Here is a 16,834-nt window from a genome sequence, read left to right as displayed (position 1 = left end):
TGGAAAGCTCGTCTAGATAGCGACGCCACGTTTAGACTTTCTGCGAAACAGTGGAATCATTGGAATACCAAATGTTAAGTAAATATTTGTTTTTATTATTGTATATTATTTTGCTATTTCTTTTTGTTTGATGTATGCTGGTGCATTAAAGATGGTGTTTCAGTGTCTAATGCATATCCACACACCACATAATATATCTATATACCTTGACGGGATTATAGTCATGTGTTATTCATAAAAGGATATCAAATCAAATCATCGATTTACGAAAGAATATGTTGCAGGTTATTATTGTAAATTCTAACAACTTTTTTAATGTGTTTAGTTTTTTAAAAGTTTATATAAATATAAGTAAAGTTAACGTAAAAAACGGAGTTGGTTAAATAGGATAGTCCCATTGTAACAGTAACTTAGTGAGAACAGCATTTCCGGAGTGATGTGCATCGTGGAATTAAGGTCTAAACAGGCGCTGTTGTATTTTGAAAAGCAATAAAATACTTGCGCGCCAATACAGTCGAAAAGTAGTAAAAAACATGTTATTAATTTTAGAATAAATTCATAATAGGACGTGAATTTGTCCAGCGAAACTAGTCTAAGCGGCCAGTTCTCAAATGGAGGATAACAAGGTGGTGCAATGCCTGATATGCAAATATTCGGACAGTGACGACCTGGTCTTTGGTGAATGGATGAGCGTACGAAATTTGCAGGTACACTATTTTTGCCTGGTAAGTGAGACTGTTCTTCTGAAATGGAACTTTCTGTCAACAATGTAACATTCCTAATCCAACAGCTACTCTCAACTCATTTGCCGCAGCGCGGCAGCGATTCCAGTGGAGTCCTAGGCTTTCTGCTTCGCGACATCCGAGAGGAGGCAGCTGCCGCTGAAAAGAGGAAATGTTGCTACTGCAATAAGATAGGGGCCAGTTTGCGATGCGATCAGTGCCGGACATTGTTTCATTTAAAGTGCGGCCTGGATAATCGCGCAGTCTTCCAGTTTTGTGGCCAATACAAAAGCTACTGCTACAGATGCAGGCCAATGGATGACTACAAGCAACAGATACAGACCAATCCGCCGAGGAACTACACTTGTCCCATCTGCTTCAGTTCTATCTATAAAGTCGAGCTGCATTCCGTTGTGTACGGTGACTGCTGCCGCCTTGGATTCGCCCATAAAAAATGCATGCGTCAATATGCCCTGACCTCTGGATATTACTTGCGCTGCATTTGGTGTCGATCGGAAAGTTTCCGGGATTCAATACGCCTGCAGTCGGTTTTCGTACCCGATCGCGATGCCACTTGGGAAAAGCAACGAAACGCCTATAGGGAGCTGCACGAACGCATTCTGAAGTGCGACCAGCCCGACTGCCTTTGCCCCAATGGTAGAACTTATAACAGATTATCGTGGGTGATTATACCCTGTACTTCTTGTGCCGCCACTTCTGCTCATCTGAAATGCTTGGTGGGCACCCTGAGACTGCCCAAAAAACACGAGCGCACAGATTTCAAGTGCGCCCTGTGTCTGGATGTGGAGAAGAGGATCGCTGAAGGGCCGGTTCGCGACACAGAAGAAACCCATCCTGACAGCGACGGTCAAGTGAATAGCTCTTTTTACGTGAAAAAACATGGCCCCGATGCTGCAACTCGCTCCCTAACCCAGACTCCTGTGTTCTCCGAGGACGGCGAAAGCGAACGAAGTAGTAATATCACAGTTATATTCAGCCAACCGAAACCTGACGCAACAAGCGAGAGGTTATCTTTATCGCCGCCACCGGAGGACATGATAGTGGAAATTCTTGATTCTCCACAGTCGTCGCCACAGCCATCAATAGAGGAGCCGCACTCGCAGCAGCCGACATCATCAAACGACAACCCAGACCCAGAGCAGTCAAGAGCAATAAATGGAATCCCCGACTCGCCGCAACCAACCGCATCCAACGAGAACCCAGACTCACCGCAGCCAACAGCAATAAATGAGATCCCTCACTCACCGCAACCAGTATCCAGAACACCTGAAAGTACGCAGGTAGCATCACCCATTTCCGACTCCCTACATCTGCAGGAAGAAGCTGTAACTGAAGCTTTTAAGTCACCGCCAGTGCCAAAAGAGGATCCGAATACTTTACTTGTGCTAAAATCGGGCTTTCGCTGCCCCCCCGAACCATTTTTCTACTTGGTTATCTACGAGTTTGAGCACGGTACATGCATGGGTGAGTGTACTGGTACGTGTGTACTGCGATTTAAAGATGATGACCCGCGCATTCAGGACACATCGCAGGCGGCTTTGGAACGCCTCAAGATAACACCCGACGATGTGTGGTGCCGTAGCGAGGAGCGCGGCGTCTTTGAGGATATCAAGAAGTTCCACGAATGGTACAGATCACAGGGGTACTCTTAAATATTCCTTACTCAATTTAGAGCAATTGAAAACTTTGTGGTAGAAGAAATTCGTCAAGGAATTCTAGTCGATTTATGCATTTGCCCTTTCGCATGAATATAATCACAAATTACATTTTTTACCTCTGAAACGCTTATAAAAAGATTTAATGATTGTTAACCTAGAGAAGCATGCAGTAAATAAATTGTGTACATTTTTTATGTTATTGTTTTTATAATTAAATTCTACCCTACTTTTGGAATATACATTGTTTTACTTCTCCATTGAAACCATATCCCGACAAATAAAGAACGCCGCCACTAACGCTGCCGTTTGAGCAACTTCTGTACATCCTTTGGCCAATCTTTCTTCGATCTGTGCTAGCTTTACAATAAGCTTATTCATGACTGACATGGGCAGCTCAACTGTTGAGAATACAAATTTAACTGGTCATCATAAGGATATAGTAAGAACTTACGTCTCATAACAAACAAATGCAATTCTGTTATAATGTCCTCCAAAGCGAGACCTCTAGCGTACTTGGCACTTTCGACAGCTATGCAAATGAATAGAAAGGAACATTAGCTTTGGTGTTTAGCTATCCGAAATGCATCATACTTTTAAAGGAGTCCTCCAAGCTATTGCCAGATAGCAAGGCCTTTAATATCTGTTCGATATCCTGCCTCAACGGATAGCCCACGCACATGTACACGTTGTCCTCGTTGACCGTATCAAATGCCATCACGGTACTCTGCAGGACATTCAAGACTTTTCTCATATCACCTTTGGCAAGAGTTAGTAGTGCCCGCTTTCCGTCGTCAGTTATTTGAACGCTGAAAGCATTGTGGGTAAGCGAAAAACAATAGAATGCTGTTAAAAGCCCTTACGCTTCGGCCTCAATGATTTTTTCAAGTCGGGGCATCATCTGATTTTGGGATAATGGAGCGAACCGGAAACGAGTGCAACGCGACTGCAGGGCCGGAATGATTTTGCTCAAATAATTGCAAATCACACAGAACCGCACGTTGTCTGTATATTTCTCAATGATGCGGCGCAGGGCATTCTGGGCATCGTTGGTCATGGCATCCGCCTCGTCCAAAATTATCAATTTGAAGGTGTCGCAGAAAATGGTGCGTGTGGACGCGAAGTTAAGGATTTGGCCGCGCACAATCCCAATTCCTCGGTCATCCGAGGCATTCAACTCCAGAACCATGGACTTGAACTGCTGAGGAGAATACAGTTGGCGAGCGCATGCCAGGATTGTGCTTGTTTTTCCCGTGCCAGGTGGTCCGTAAAACAGCAAATGGGGCAGTTGCTTGCGGCTTATAAAGCGTGTTACTAGAAGTACATTCAAATGTTGTCAGTGATGGCTTTACTTGGCCTAACGCTCAAATAGCTTACTCGTTGATATTATTTCCTCGTGAGATATCAAATCATCAAGTCCGCTTGGTCTGTACTTCTCCACCCTGAACAAATGAACATAGTATTACTTGTGGATCTCTAAGGTCGCATTACTAGTTACCAAGGCATGCGCACTGCGGGTCCATTAGTCTCCGACATTACTATAAGTTGAGATATTAAATGAAATGAAGTACAACTAAATTTGGATGAAGCCAATGGCAAATGCAGAATTTGCCGGTTAAAAGCGATAGTTCGATGAATGTCAAGATAGCGGAATATAAACGGTAATAAAACTATACTGTTAATGTATATCGATATATCGATTTATTTGCTTATCGATTTTAAATGTATACGAACAAGATCATGTTAAAATTTGAATCCTGTTTTCTAATTTATAATAATGAATTCTTTTTATTATTTATAGTTATTCAAAAAACATACAAAAAAAGCTCGCTTTTTAAATGCATTTTAATATAACGAGTTCAATTACTCAGTTTATTGTTTAGCTGTCTTTATTGACAATTGTTCAACAGCTCGTTTTCTAATAAGCCACACGATGTAATCCAATAAAATATATTTATTATTAGAATATGTCTTTAAATAAATTAATTTACCATATATGTATCCAAAACTCAAGACAACATTTATATTCCTAGCAAATAGCTGTTTCAGCTCTTACAGGAAATCATAAAAGTAAGTTTAATGCTGTATATTTTAAGGCATGGTATTGTCCTAAGTATCTTATAATAGTTTATTAATATATTATAATAATATTCTCTAAAATTTGTTTATTTTGAACCACTAAGAAGACACCAATTGCAAATGACCTTGGTATTCAAAAAAAACAAACGGAAGCACTAGTATGTTAGTTTTGAATAAATATAGTTACAATAATAACTTAGTAACTTATTGACACTGTCTTTTGATTATTTGTTCGCAAGCGGTTACCAATCAATATTATTCAATTCCGACCGCGGCTTGTGTCACATGACCTCATCTTCGATTGCACAATCACGTCATTTTATTAAAAGTCTGGCGGATGAAATCATAATTTTAGTTAAGTAAAAACCGGTATTTTAAAATAAATAACGCTTACCTGTTCTGGAAGTTCCGTGTCCCCAAAAAGGAGATCTTGCCGCTTTGCGGTACGTCTACGCACTTTGGGGCTCTTATCGAACCTGAAGGAAGAATATATAGTTTAAAGTTATTTCAAAACATTCAAAGTCATTCTTACGGATCTGAATTTCCAAGCGGCGAAGGACTTCTACTCGTCGTCCTACGCATTTCCACTTGGGAAAACTCTGAATTCTTATCGTCCTGCGGGATGTCGTATGTGGCATTACTGACCAAAGACTTTTGAGAACCTGGATTTGCACTACTTGTGAGGTTACTGCCCTTGAGATTTAAGGAGTCGAATATGTCGGCTATATGGACATTACTGTTTTGCGAAAGAAAATGCTGCAGGATTTGCTGCTGAATACCGCTCTCTTGCTTAACTTCCTTCAGCAGCGATTCCTTCTCCTGCAAATGAGATTCCGCAATAGCCAAATTGCACGACATTACAATGGAGGTGTCGGAGAACTTTTGTAAAATGAACTTCGCTTCCGCCACGGTTGACACTTCGTCCAACAGACTTTGTATCTTATTCACATGGCTTTGTACAGTGTCCTTTGTGTCCTCAAATTCCATTATAGCCTGCTGCACATGCTCTATATTCTCCTGAATGTAACTTATGTTTGTTCTCAGATTGTCAACTTCGTTGAAATCATCAGTTTGCCTATCAGCAGTTTGTCCGTTTTCCATCACGTTCAGCTCCCGCGAGAGATTATCTCGCTCCAATATCAAGCGTTCCAGCTCTTTCTCCAGTTGCGTGATCAACTGCCTGTTTCTGGCCGCATGTAATATGTTGCGGTATAGATTATCCCACCGATGTCGTGCGGTTCGTGAGGCAAAACCATCAAGGGTGGCAATTTTCGATGTTAAGTGAGCTGGTGCCCTCTGGCCGGACTTTCCCCTTTGGCTCTTGCGAAGGGCGATCACTTCCTCGGTTTTTCGCTTCAGAATTTGCTCCTTAGCACTCACTTTGGCCTCTAGAGATAGAACAGCATTCTTCTGACGGCGCTGCTCCTTCAGCAACTGGGCAATTTCCTTTGATTTGCGACTTTCCTCCTGCTTATGCCGGCTAGATTGTTGTGTCATCTTCTTCATTAATTTAACCTGGGTAATTGGGAGAGATAAAGTTTTTAACTTGTATAGATTTTAAATCAGCGTCAGCTTACTTTTGTGAACTTCAACTCATTCAGCTCATTGCGCAGCGTGCCAATCTTAACTTCATGGGACTTAAGTTGTTGCTGGCTTCGAATATGTTCCCTCTGCGCGTTTTGCAATTTCCTGATCTCAATTTGCATATGGCTTATCTTGTTTTCATAATCTGACTTTACTTTTTTGAAACTATCCTTCGATGCCGTGGACACAGATGTGGCTGAAACATCATTGTAATCGTTAATGATTTTAATAGGTATACTCCTTTGATTTAATTGCTTACTCATATTTGCCAGGACATCGTCTCGTTCTTTTTGCGTGTTCTCGATTTTACAATATAACACAGATAGTTTCTCCTCGTACTGCATTCGCATTAGTTCGCATCTCTCGTTGGTCAACTCCAATTGTTCGATCAGTTTGGTTCTCATTTCAATGTCATTATCAATGGCCTCCAGATCCTTTACTACTTCCTCAGCTGTGAGTATATTTACTTGTAATTTATATGCGAAAAGTACATTATTATTGTTACCTTCTGAATCGCTACTGGCCACTTCCGCTTCCTCAGAGCTGACATTCTGATTTTGAATTCCTGGCAACGAACGCGACATCAGAAGTTCCCTTTCTCTCTCCAAATCCCTTTTAGCCTTGGTTATAATATCGCCTTCATTTGGCGTACAGAGAAGAAAAAGTATATATAAATGAGTTTGGTTTTAACTATTATGAGACCTACCATCATAAACGGGTTTTGCGTTTCTCGGTGAAGTAGTGGCTTTAATTTCCATTTGCTTACGGTGCTCTTCGGACTCAATGAGTTTGGTCTGGAGTTGTTCGATTTCCAGCATGTATTGGCCCACCACTTTTGATATTTCAATATCGGAATTGTCGTTACTAGTCCACTTATTTAAATCCAAATTTGTTTTCAGATCTGCATTCCTTTGGGTCAGAGTGGAAACCGTGCTTTGCAACGATTTCAGCCTTTGCTGAAGCCTTTTAATTTCCGAAAGAAGCAACTTATTCTCATTGAACGTGTCCGAAATAGTGGTATTACCCTCGCAGTCAACTACAAGTTTACCCTGTAAAAATAAAAATGCATTTTCAAGTTATGAATTTAATATAATTTTATAAATATATTACCTGTTTATACTCCAATAACTCCAACTGCAAAGCTGCGATTTCCCTACGCAGTTGAGAAATGGTTCTGGAACTCTGGTCTTGGTTAATCCTAACTTTGTTTTTAATATTTCTTGCTCGGTTGGCGTACTTTAGCGTATTGAGTGTCTCCATGAAGTCTCGATCACTTGGCGACACACAAGCGATCATCAAGGTCTGGCTATTACCGCCAAGCGAGTCCTGAAGAAGTCGCGTCAGCTTGGAGTCCCGATAGGGTACGTGCAGAGCCCTTTTAGACTTGTCACCGAGAGCCGAAATACAATTACCCAGAGCAAGTAATCCGCAGTTTATGGATATGCCCTCACGAGCCCGTTCGCCAGTGGCCTGAGTTCTTTTTAGCCTTTCCGAGCCCGCCAAATCAACGAAATGAAACTTGGAGGTCATGGTTTCCAGGTCGTTATCTGGAGCGTTGTCACTGGGGGTAAGTAGTCTCTGTCTGCGCACAAAAATCGTGAACAGAGCGTGCGAGCGGGAAGACTGATCGTTCATTTTTGTTGATGCGGTGGTTCGAGCTAAAGCTCCTTGCTGTAGGTACCTAAATTATAAATATTTAGCTTAGCAGGCACGTTCTATGATTTTCTACAAAATCTAAATACTTTAAGGCATCTTGCGGTTGATAAATGGGCTTTATCGACGCCCCAGATATTGTGATTTGTCCACTGGCATCTTCGTGGATCTTAAAGTTGCTGTTTTTATTGAATGGGTCCAGCAGATCAAAGATGTCCTCGTTGTACAATTCGATGTATTGAACAGCCAGACTGAACTGCGGACTCCCACCAGCCGCTGAAAGTTCTGAAGAGCAGGACCCCTCCAGTTGTTCGATACCACTGAATATATGACGAACCGCCCGCGGAATAATGCCAAGCTGGACGGACTCTGATGACTCCGACTCGTGGTCGAAACCAGTGCCCATTGTATACGTCTTTCCCGATCCTGTTTGGCCGTAGGCCAGTACAGTGGCATTGTAGCCGTGCAGCGTACTGTCCACTAATCTTTCCACGCAGTCCGAGTATATATCACACTGAAATGGTTCATATTGGCGAATAAAACTTAAGGGTAGGTGCAAGTTAGCATGGCAACTTTACCTGATTCGAATTGGTATCAAAAACATAGTCGAAAGTGAAGGCTTTGTCCGATCCAAGAAAAATCTGAGGCTCTCCCAAAGTTACTGTCGTGCAGATACGACACATATCTATAAGCTCCCTCGAGTTCTGAGGTCGAATTCTAAATAACCATAAGGTATTATATGTTTTTATACGTATAAAGTATAGTTTTTTGAAATTGTAGTACAATAATCTTACCTGACAGCAACACGTACTGTGCTATCCTTATTGGAGTCCACTTCGGAAATCATGTTGCAATCTACAAACAATAAATGTGAATTAAATTAAAATAGAAATATATTTTACACCCGGATATTATCTAGAAGGCCGTGCTTAAGTCATACACCTTATGAAATACACAAAAAATATTTAGTTACAAGGTCACTTCTAACAAATTTGTTAACTCAGCACAAATAAATATATGTCATATGAAACCCGCAGAAACCCGCCCATTGTTTTGTACAAATACTTGTATAATCAAACTGCATTTAAGTTCATAAAGCTGAATAAATTCTGTATTACCTTTTAGATCAACATAATAACTAGTTAGCTGAGTTAATACATTCGAAATGTTTGTTTATGCATACAAACATACATATGTATATATGCGCCTACAAGTTGCTGACCAAGAAAAACATACATATGGAAATAAAATCTACGAAAAATTCAATTTCCCAACGCAATTGATGTACGAAAAGTTAAAATAAAAATACCTACCAAACAAATAAAGCGCTTCCTTGTTGCTAACAAATTAAACGAAATAATAACAGCGCGTAGTTCTAATTTCAATTCATTTGCACGGGCAGTTCGGCTCGATTGTGTTTATATTCCAAATCGACTCGACTCGCCTCCCGATACCAAAACATATGGTTTAACAGAGGTAATTTGTTCACGGGCCGATTATTTCCGAGCCACAGTTGGCTGTTCATACCTGACATTTTGTGGTATTTTATTGGAGGTACTCTTGCATAAATATTTAAATCTGAAGTTGCGGTATTTTCCATTCAAGTCAATATAGTTCTCAGAAAAACCTAATATTATGATACACGAAAAAATGATTGGAAACTAAGTAATTTTATGAAAAGTTATTATATATCTGATAAGAATAAAGAAACTACGGTAATGCCAAACAAGTGTATATATTTTATATTATATTCAAAATTTTGAGAAAATTTCTTTAATTTAAGATAAAGTCTAAATAATATATCAAAATTACAATAAAAACATATTTTGAAATTATATATGAGGAGGCGACGATATATAGTTCGCAGTACTGCAGTAGCAAAATTAAGGGAGTGCCCATAACACTTATCGAAAGTATCGGAAATTAGAGTTCCATTTTTGCATTGATAATTTTGCAAATGCATACCATTTTTCGAGGCCCGCTGCTATACCGCCGATTTTGCCAAATAATTGTACCCAAAGCACTGCCCAGAAATTACATTCATCAAGGATTGCCTTTCAATTGTAAGTACTTTTATATATATATACTACTATATATATATATATATATACATATATTGATGAATTGCAAATGCCGGAAAGCGAAAGATTATTATATATATTCATACGTGTAATAAATCCCACAAAGTAACTAGAGCCATGCCAAGTACCTTGTCCGCAAAGCTCGCCTATCCAATTGCTCGGAAAGATGAAACCGTGGCGGAGGACTTTCATGGCACCCAGATCAAGGATGTGTACCGTTGGCTAGAAGACCCGGACTCAACCGAAACCGAGGCATTCGTGAACGCCCAGAACAGCATAAGCCGGCCCTTCCTCGAGAATGGAGACGAATGGAAGAAGCTGAACACGAAGCTCACCAAGCTGTGGAACTATCCCAAATATGGATGCCCCATGCGATATGGCGACTATTACTATTACTTCATGAACACTGGCCTGCAAAACCAGAGCGTCATGTACCAGCAGAAATCGCTGGGTGACGAGAGTGAAAGCAAGGTGTTCCTGGATCCAAACACTCTGTCCGAGGATGGTACCATCGCCCTGACCCAGAAGTCCTTCTCCGAGGATGGCAAGTACATGGCCTATGGGCTAAGTGAAAGTGGATCCGATTGGATCAAGATTCTTATTCGAGATGCGGAGACTGGAAAGGATCTGAGCGAGGTTCTCGAAAAGGTAAAGTTTTCGGAGATTTCGTGGACAAAAGACAATAAGGGATTTTTCTATGGTGTGAGTACTAAAGACTTCATTCGTGGTGGTTCAAATTCTAGTATGTTATTCCTTAGAGATATCCTGACCAAGATGGAAAAACCGATGGATCTGAGACTAAACAAAATGAGAATCAGAAGTTGTACTATCATCGAGTTGGAGAGAGTCAGGACAAAGACACACTTGTGGTCGAGTTTCCGGAAGAGCCTTCGTGGCGCATGTAATGACCTTAAATTGTATTATGGTAGAACAAAGATTATGACAAATTTTTCACCTCCAGCCAATCCACCGTCTCAGATTGTGGAAAATACTTGATTCTGGCCATTGTTAAAGATTGTCGTGACAACATCGTGTTCTATGCTGATCTTACGCCAGGTGCGGAAATAAACTCCAAGCTGAATGTTAAGAAAATAGTGGAAAAGTTCGAGGCGGACTACGATGTAAGTAATTGCTCCCAGTCTCAAAATAGAAATATATGCATATCTTATTATTTCAGTACATTACGAACGAAGGCTCGAAGATTTTCTTCCGTACAAATAAAAATGCACCAAATTACCAAGTTATTGCCATAGATTTCAATAATCCAGCGGAGGACAAATGGGAAACGCTCATAGCCGTAGGTTTAGTTGGCTTTTAAACGTAGATAAGACTAATCACGGCTGGTTTACGTTTTATAGGAGCACAAGTCGGATGTTTTGGACTGGGTTAAGTGCGTTGATGCTGATAAACTGCTCGTTTGTTACATAAGGGATGTGAAGGTAAATTATAACCAATTAGTCATACATATACATGCCTAATTTATCGTATTCCTTGTTCAGAGCGTATTGCAAGTGAATTCTCTGAAGGATGGAACCCTGTTGCGTGAATTCGACTTGGATATCGGCACCATTGTGGGAACCTCTGGAGAGAAGAAATATTCCGAAATATTCTACAACTTTTCGTCCTTTTTGAACCCCGGCTCTATTTATCGTTATGATTTTAAGACACCTGACCAGTCGCCTTCAGTATTCCGCGAAATTAAACTGAATTTAGAAGGATTCCGTCGCGAGGACTACGCCGTTGAGCAGATATTCTACAAGAGCAAGGATGGCACCAAGGTTCCGATGTTCATAATTAGAAAAAAACGTGATAGTGTTGTGCCGCGACCATGTTTGCTTTACGGATACGGTGGCTTCAACATCAGCATGCTGCCTTCCTTCGGACTATCAGGGTATGTTAAGAAGTACTTTTAAAAGCTAGTGTGTATGTGAACATATCCATTAATCTTTGCAGGCTTATGTTCATAGACACTTTTGATGGTGTGCTCGCCTATCCGAATCTGCGAGGTGGTGGCGAATATGGCGAGAAATGGCACAATGGCGGTCGCCTGCTGAACAAGCAGAACGTATTTGATGACTTCCAGTCAGCTGCCGAGTATTTAATCGAGAATAAGTACACGACCAAGGATCGTTTGGCCATTCAGGGTGGTTCCAACGGAGGCCTTTTGGTCGGATCCTGTATCAACCAACGTCCGGATTTGTTTGGAGCTGCTGTGGCTCAAGTTGGGTAAGTAAATAGTCTGGTTTTTTATGGTCATATGTTCAATACCTAATGTTTACCTCATTCTCACAGTGTCATGGATATGTTGCGCTTCCACAAGTTCACAATTGGTCATGCTTGGTGCTCGGATTACGGCAACCCATCGGAGAAGGAGCACTTTGACAACCTGTACAAGTTCTCTCCGCTGCACAACGTGCACACTCCGAAGGGCGCCGAAATGGAGTACCCATCTACTCTGATTCTGACCGCCGACCACGATGATCGTGTCAGCCCCTTGCATTCGCTGAAATTTATTGCGGCCCTTCAGGAAGCTGTTCGTGACTCCAAGTTCCAAAACAATCCGGTTCTGTTGCGGGTCTACCAGAAAGCAGGCCATGGAGCTGGCAAGCCGACATCGAAGAGAATCGAGGAAGCCACCGATATTCTGACTTTCTTGTCCAAAAGCCTCAACGTCGACACAGTCAACGTTTGAGTGGTTAACCATAAACAAATTGCATTTCTCAAGGTCGAGTAAAAACCGCGTATATAAAATGTATTCAATATTTTCACAAATAAACTATACACCCAAATGAGATTTAAGTGTTTTCTTTAATTGGTTATTAAATAAATAATCAATTCGTCATGGAACAACAAATTTAAAACCATGCTGATTACAAAATTAAAAACGACATGTTTCAGCGATTGAATTTTTTATTCAATTACTACCTTTATTTGATTTCTGGAAACGTACATGATCTTATGTAGCAGAATTACTTTTCCTCTGGTTTGCTGAAGACAAAGGTCAGGTTGCACTTGCCGCAGTAGTGACGATCTTCGTGGGCAGCCATGAAGACGCCAGCGCCGCAGTTCTCACCGGGGCACTCGCGACGGAGACGGTGGATCTTGCCGTTCTCGTCAACCTGTGGAATAAACGTACAAGGTTATTAAGGGCTGGAGTGTCATAAATATTGGTTTGGTCAATATAGGGCACTGGTGAAGTCACTCTGATATCCAAATCTTAAGCCAAAGAGCACAAGACCAAGACTCAAGAATTCCAAGAACAGATCAGAATGTTTTCGGGTGTCGGTAGATTGTTGTGTGTACCTTGTAGTATTTCAGGACAGCTAGCTTGACCTTCTTCCTCTTGTGCTTGATTTTCTTGGGGGTGGAGTAGTTCTTCTTCTTGCGCTTCTTGGCACCACCACGCAGGCGCAGCACCAAGTGCAGAGTGGACTCCTTCTGAATGTTATAGTCAGAGAGGGTGCGGCCATCTTCCAGCTGCTTGCCAGCGAAGATCAGACGCTGCTGATCTGGAGGAATTCCTTCTTTGTCCTGAATCTTGGCTTTGACATTTTCGATAGTATCCGACGGTTCGACCTCAAGAGTGATGGTCTTGCCCGTGAGGGTCTTAACGAAGATCTGCATCTTGTATTCCAGTCACCAAACTGCAAGAGACAAAAATATGTTGTTATAGATATATATAAATATGTAGCATTGGTAAGCTAAATACGATAAGCTAAGAAAAGGAAAAAACGTGATAGTGTTGTGCCGCGACCATGTTTGCTTTACGGATACGGTGGCTTCAACATCAGCATGCTGCCTTCCTTCGGACTATCAGGGTATGTTAAGAAGTACTTTTAAAAGCTAGTGTGTATGTGAACATATCCATTAATCTTTGCAGGCTTATGTTCATAGACACTTTTGATGGTGTGCTCGCCTATCCGAATCTGCGAGGTGGTGGCGAATATGGCGAGAAATGGCACAATGGCGGTCGCCTGCTGAACAAGCAGAACGTATTTGATGACTTCCAGTCAGCTGCCGAGTATTTAATCGAGAATAAGTACACGACCAAGGATCGTTTGGCCATTCAGGGTGGTTCCAACGGAGGCCTTTTGGTCGGATCCTGTATCAACCAACGTCCGGATTTGTTTGGAGCTGCTGTGGCTCAAGTTGGGTAAGTAAATAGTCTGGTTTTTTATGGTCATATGTTCAATACCTAATGTTTACCTCATTCTCACAGTGTCATGGATATGTTGCGCTTCCACAAGTTCACAATTGGTCATGCTTGGTGCTCGGATTACGGCAACCCATCGGAGAAGGAGCACTTTGACAACCTGTACAAGTTCTCTCCGCTGCACAACGTGCACACTCCGAAGGGCGCCGAAATGGAGTACCCATCTACTCTGATTCTGACCGCCGACCACGATGATCGTGTCAGCCCCTTGCATTCGCTGAAATTTATTGCGGCCCTTCAGGAAGCTGTTCGTGACTCCAAGTTCCAAAACAATCCGGTTCTGTTGCGGGTCTACCAGAAAGCAGGCCATGGAGCTGGCAAGCCGACATCGAAGAGAATCGAGGAAGCCACCGATATTCTGACTTTCTTGTCCAAAAGCCTCAACGTCGACACAGTCAACGTTTGAGTGGTTAACCATAAACAAATTGCATTTCTCAAGGTCGAGTAAAAACCGCGTATATAAAATGTATTCAATATTTTCACAAATAAACTATACACCCAAATGAGATTTAAGTGTTTTCTTTAATTGGTTATTAAATAAATAATCAATTCGTCATGGAACAATAAAGTTAAAACCATGCTGACTACAAAATTAAAAACGACATGTTTCAGCGATTGAATTTTTTATTCAATTACTACCTTTATTTGATTTCTGGAAACGTACATGATCTTATGTAGCAGAATTACTTTTCCTCTGGTTTGCTGAAGACAAAGGTCAGGTTGCACTTGCCGCAGTAGTGACGATCTTCGTGGGCAGCCATGAAGACGCCAGCGCCGCAGTTCTCACCGGGGCACTCGCGACGGAGACGGTGGATCTTGCCGTTCTCGTCAACCTGTGGAATAAACGTAGAAGGTTATTAAGGGCTGGAGTGTCATAAATATTGGTTTGGTCAATATAGGGCACTGGTGAAGTCACTCTGATATCCAAATCTTAAGCCAAAGAGCACAAGACCAAGACTCAAGAATTCCAAGAACAGATCAGAATGTTTTCGGGTGTCGGTAGATTGTTGTGTGTACCTTGTAGTATTTCAGGACAGCTAGCTTGACCTTCTTCCTCTTGTGCTTGATTTTCTTGGGGGTGGAGTAGTTCTTCTTCTTGCGCTTCTTGGCACCACCACGCAGGCGCAGCACCAAGTGCAGAGTGGACTCCTTCTGAATGTTATAGTCAGAGAGGGTGCGGCCATCTTCCAGCTGCTTGCCAGCGAAGATCAGACGCTGCTGATCTGGAGGAATTCCTTCTTTGTCCTGAATCTTGGCTTTGACATTTTCGATAGTATCCGACGGTTCGACCTCAAGAGTGATGGTCTTGCCCGTGAGGGTCTTAACGAAGATCTGCATCTTGTATTCCAGTCACCAAACTGCAAGAGACAAAAATATGTTGTTATAGATATATATAAATATGTAGCATTGGTAAGCTAAATACGATAAGCTAAGAAAAGGAAACAATGGTAACAGTTATTGTATGTTTGTTTATTAAATCAAACTCTTAAATTAGGTAGCGACATTTTGGGGTTAAACAAGCAGCACTGCATTGATAACGCCATCGTTTTCTGGATTGTTTGTGACCTGAGCGTATTTGCCCCACACAACTTTTCCTGTTTGCGTTACCAAACCCAGCTCAGAGATGTTGACTTCGATCACAGTACCCTTTGTGATTACACCCAAGGAAGTGAACATGGGCGAGCTGGGGTTCTTCTTGACGCCAATGATGGGCAGGTTGAAGGTGGCTTTCAATTCTGGATGTGTAACGTGAGCCTTCTTCATGCGCAGACCCATGGGTCGGATGAAACGCTCGAACTTTGGTGGCTTGCGGGTGAAGTTCTCGCCGACGAAAGTGACTTTTGTGACCATGCGCTTCCACGCCTTCCGCTTTGTTTTGCCAGTCTTTAGCACTTTGAAGACCTCAGCATCCGACTGGGCGCGTACTTTGGGAATGGGCACATCCCACTTGCCTGCCTTCTCCTTGCGCTTCTGCTTGATCATATTGGACAGGACCTTGGCGCTGGACTGGATGCCTCTGTCGAGCAGATAATGTGGCAGGGCTCCATCCTCGACCTTCTCCTCCTGCTTCTTGACCTTCTTTTCTTCGTGGGCCTGTATCTTCTTCTTAATCTGAATCTTTTCATTGCGTCGCTCCTTATTGAAGAGTTTGGCCTTGATGCCGCGCAACTTGCGAGCCTTGCGTGCTCGGTCCTTGGGAAGACGCGCTTCCTTCTTGCGTTTCCGCTCCTCGTAATCCAATCGCCGGCCATACAGCTTGCGATGGCGTTCCATATACTCATTCTGCGGCATGGTTACTTGTTAATTCTGGAGACCAGTTCTGAAATACATTCATGCGGTTAATAACATGTGGAAGGATTGGGTGTGCGAAATATGTTTCCTGGGGAAGCCTGTGTGGCCATCCACAGATAACAAATCACGCGGAAGTTCACTTACCTTAATGTATAAATTTAAATTTCACAATATTTTTTTTTCACGGGTGTTTTTTAGCAATTTTAGTTGCTTGTCAATTTTACATGTGCACTGCAATCATTTTCATTGTTCAATCAAAAAGTGTCATGTATTTCACAAGTAAAAGTTTACAAGTGTTTAAGACTACTTTAAGTTTTTATTTGTGTGTTTATTTTCACTTAAACGACTCTTAAAATATAACAACCCCCAAAAACTTACCTTGCTTCGGCAACAGAATCAAAGGAAAGAAAGAACACACATACAGCGTGACAGGAAGTTGAAAATTTGAGCGCAGGGCTGCATTTGGAGTTACATTTCGTTTTATTTTTCGAATTACTAAACTAGTTTGGAACGCGTGGAATGAAACATAAATTG

The 16,834-nt window shown here is 41.8% G+C and overlaps 6 protein-coding genes across 9 annotated transcripts; 2 read left to right on the top strand and 4 right to left on the bottom strand.

Annotated features, from left to right (window-relative positions):
- The first annotated feature begins 497 nt into the window (after positions 1-497).
- Positions 498-2,595, top strand: LOC6528047 (PHD finger protein 7). Its single transcript, XM_002089078.3, has 2 exons — positions 498-725; positions 791-2,595. The coding sequence occupies exons 1-2, from the start codon at positions 612-614 to the stop codon at positions 2,393-2,395; spliced, it is 1,719 nt and encodes a 572-aa protein (XP_002089114.1). The 5' UTR covers positions 498-611; the 3' UTR covers positions 2,396-2,595.
- LOC6528046 (replication factor C subunit 5) lies at positions 2,457-4,049 on the bottom strand. The gene is made up of 6 exons (XM_002089077.4): positions 3,897-4,049; positions 3,776-3,840; positions 3,262-3,712; positions 2,993-3,207; positions 2,853-2,930; positions 2,457-2,799 (listed from the first exon to the last, which is right to left on the bottom strand). The coding sequence occupies exons 1-6, from the start codon at positions 3,932-3,934 to the stop codon at positions 2,648-2,650; spliced, it is 999 nt and encodes a 332-aa protein (XP_002089113.1). The 5' UTR covers positions 3,935-4,049; the 3' UTR covers positions 2,457-2,647.
- Positions 4,050-4,237: 188 nt separating this feature from the next.
- On the bottom strand, positions 4,238-9,176 carry LOC6528045 (kinesin-like protein KIF21A). The gene is made up of 12 exons (XM_002089076.4): positions 9,028-9,176; positions 8,509-8,569; positions 8,293-8,431; positions 7,804-8,228; positions 7,172-7,742; positions 6,768-7,110; positions 6,567-6,698; positions 6,321-6,512; positions 6,055-6,257; positions 5,010-5,992; positions 4,872-4,953; positions 4,238-4,807 (listed from the first exon to the last, which is right to left on the bottom strand). The coding sequence occupies exons 2-12, from the start codon at positions 8,559-8,561 to the stop codon at positions 4,787-4,789; spliced, it is 3,144 nt and encodes a 1,047-aa protein (XP_002089112.1). The 5' UTR covers positions 8,562-8,569; positions 9,028-9,176; the 3' UTR covers positions 4,238-4,786.
- A 419-nt stretch (positions 9,177-9,595) lies between these two features.
- On the top strand, positions 9,596-14,516 carry LOC6528044 (prolyl endopeptidase). 2 transcript variants are annotated; one of them, XM_039371645.2, is made up of 10 exons: positions 9,596-9,777; positions 9,902-10,497; positions 10,554-10,696; positions 10,757-10,916; positions 10,973-11,092; positions 11,154-11,234; positions 11,295-11,625; positions 13,553-13,613; positions 13,676-13,948; positions 14,015-14,516. In XM_039371645.2, exons 1-10 carry the CDS (start codon positions 9,672-9,674, stop codon positions 14,412-14,414), a joined length of 2,271 nt encoding a protein of 756 aa, XP_039227579.1. In that variant the 5' UTR covers positions 9,596-9,671; the 3' UTR covers positions 14,415-14,516. The 2 variants fall into 2 exon arrangements, with proteins under 2 accessions (XP_039227579.1, XP_002089111.1); XM_002089075.4 differs by lacking the exons at positions 13,553-13,613; positions 13,676-13,948; positions 14,015-14,516 and adding exons at positions 11,749-12,021; positions 12,088-12,589 and having other exon boundaries at positions 9,597-9,777; positions 11,295-11,686.
- Positions 12,688-16,773, bottom strand: LOC6539130 (ubiquitin-40S ribosomal protein S27a). 2 transcript variants are annotated; one of them, XM_039371648.1, is made up of 4 exons: positions 16,679-16,773; positions 15,119-15,366; positions 13,099-13,419; positions 12,688-12,914 (listed from the first exon to the last, which is right to left on the bottom strand). In XM_039371648.1, the coding sequence occupies exons 2-4, from the start codon at positions 15,344-15,346 to the stop codon at positions 12,765-12,767; spliced, it is 699 nt and encodes a 232-aa protein (XP_039227582.1). In that variant the 5' UTR covers positions 15,347-15,366; positions 16,679-16,773; the 3' UTR covers positions 12,688-12,764. The 2 variants fall into 2 exon arrangements, with proteins under 2 accessions (XP_039227582.1, XP_002089110.1); XM_002089074.3 differs by lacking the exons at positions 12,688-12,914; positions 13,099-13,419 and adding an exon at positions 14,615-14,841 and having other exon boundaries at positions 15,026-15,366.
- LOC6528042 (ribosome biogenesis protein NSA2 homolog) lies at positions 15,464-16,753 on the bottom strand. Of its 2 annotated transcripts, none has more exons than XM_015198381.3 (2): positions 16,679-16,753; positions 15,464-16,328 (listed from the first exon to the last, which is right to left on the bottom strand). In XM_015198381.3, the coding sequence occupies exon 2, from the start codon at positions 16,298-16,300 to the stop codon at positions 15,521-15,523; it is 780 nt and encodes a 259-aa protein (XP_015053867.1). In that variant the 5' UTR covers positions 16,301-16,328; positions 16,679-16,753; the 3' UTR covers positions 15,464-15,520. The 2 variants fall into 2 exon arrangements, with proteins under 2 accessions (XP_015053867.1, XP_002089109.1); XM_002089073.4 differs by lacking the exon at positions 16,679-16,753 and adding an exon at positions 16,445-16,571.
- Positions 16,774-16,834: the final 61 nt, after the last annotated feature.

Source organism: Drosophila yakuba, chromosome 2L (genome assembly GCF_016746365.2).
Source record: "Drosophila yakuba strain Tai18E2 chromosome 2L, Prin_Dyak_Tai18E2_2.1, whole genome shotgun sequence".
Taxonomy (NCBI): Eukaryota; Metazoa; Arthropoda; class Insecta; order Diptera; family Drosophilidae; genus Drosophila; species Drosophila yakuba.
The sequence above is the reverse complement of the archived record's forward strand: the minus strand, read 5'-3'. Positions and strand labels throughout refer to the sequence as shown.

What these genes read in the sequence shown, in the direction of transcription:
- LOC6528047 (XM_002089078.3), top strand. Translation starts at nt 612, where the DNA reads ATGGAGGATAACAAGGTGGTGCAATGCCTGATATGCAAATATTCGGAC. An exon ending in AGGTACACTATTTTTGCCTG is followed by an intron (nt 726 to 790) that starts GTAAGTGAGACT and finishes CTAATCCAACAG; the next exon opens with CTACTCTCAACTCATTTGCC.
- LOC6528046 (XM_002089077.4), bottom strand. Translation starts at nt 3,934, where the DNA reads ATGTCGGAGACTAATGGACCCGCAGTGCGCATGCCTTG. An exon ending in CTTGGAGGACTCCTTTAAAA is followed by an intron (nt 2,931 to 2,992) that starts GTATGATGCATT and finishes TCATTTGCATAG; the next exon opens with CTGTCGAAAGTGCCAAGTAC. An exon ending in GCATTTGTTTGTTATGAGAC is followed by an intron (nt 2,800 to 2,852) that starts GTAAGTTCTTAC and finishes TATTCTCAACAG; the next exon opens with TTGAGCTGCCCATGTCAGTC.
- LOC6528045 (XM_002089076.4), bottom strand. Translation starts at nt 8,561, where the DNA reads ATGATTTCCGAAGTGGACTCCAATAAGGATAGCACAGTACGTGTTGCT. An exon ending in TTGATACCAATTCGAATCAG is followed by an intron (nt 8,229 to 8,292) that starts GTAAAGTTGCCA and finishes GAACCATTTCAG; the next exon opens with TGTGATATATACTCGGACTG. An exon ending in CCGCTTGGAAATTCAGATCC is followed by an intron (nt 4,954 to 5,009) that starts GTAAGAATGACT and finishes TTCTTCCTTCAG; the next exon opens with GTTCGATAAGAGCCCCAAAG.
- LOC6528044 (XM_039371645.2), top strand. Translation starts at nt 9,672, where the DNA reads ATGCATACCATTTTTCGAGGCCCGCTGCTATACCGCCGATTTTGCCAA. An exon ending in AGTTCGAGGCGGACTACGAT is followed by an intron (nt 10,917 to 10,972) that starts GTAAGTAATTGC and finishes TTATTATTTCAG; the next exon opens with TACATTACGAACGAAGGCTC. An exon ending in GCTGCTGTGGCTCAAGTTGG is followed by an intron (nt 13,949 to 14,014) that starts GTAAGTAAATAG and finishes TCATTCTCACAG; the next exon opens with TGTCATGGATATGTTGCGCT.
- LOC6539130 (XM_039371648.1), bottom strand. Translation starts at nt 15,346, where the DNA reads ATGCAGATCTTCGTTAAGACCCTCACGGGCAAGACCATCACTCTTGAG. An exon ending in TGCTGCGCCTGCGTGGTGGT is followed by an intron (nt 13,420 to 15,118) that starts GCCAAGAAGCGC and finishes CTGGAATACAAG; the next exon opens with ATGCAGATCTTCGTTAAGAC. An exon ending in CTGTCCTGAAATACTACAAG is followed by an intron (nt 12,915 to 13,098) that starts GTACACACAACA and finishes TTTATTCCACAG; the next exon opens with GTTGACGAGAACGGCAAGAT.
- LOC6528042 (XM_015198381.3), bottom strand. Translation starts at nt 16,300, where the DNA reads ATGCCGCAGAATGAGTATATGGAACGCCATCGCAAGCTGTATGGCCGG.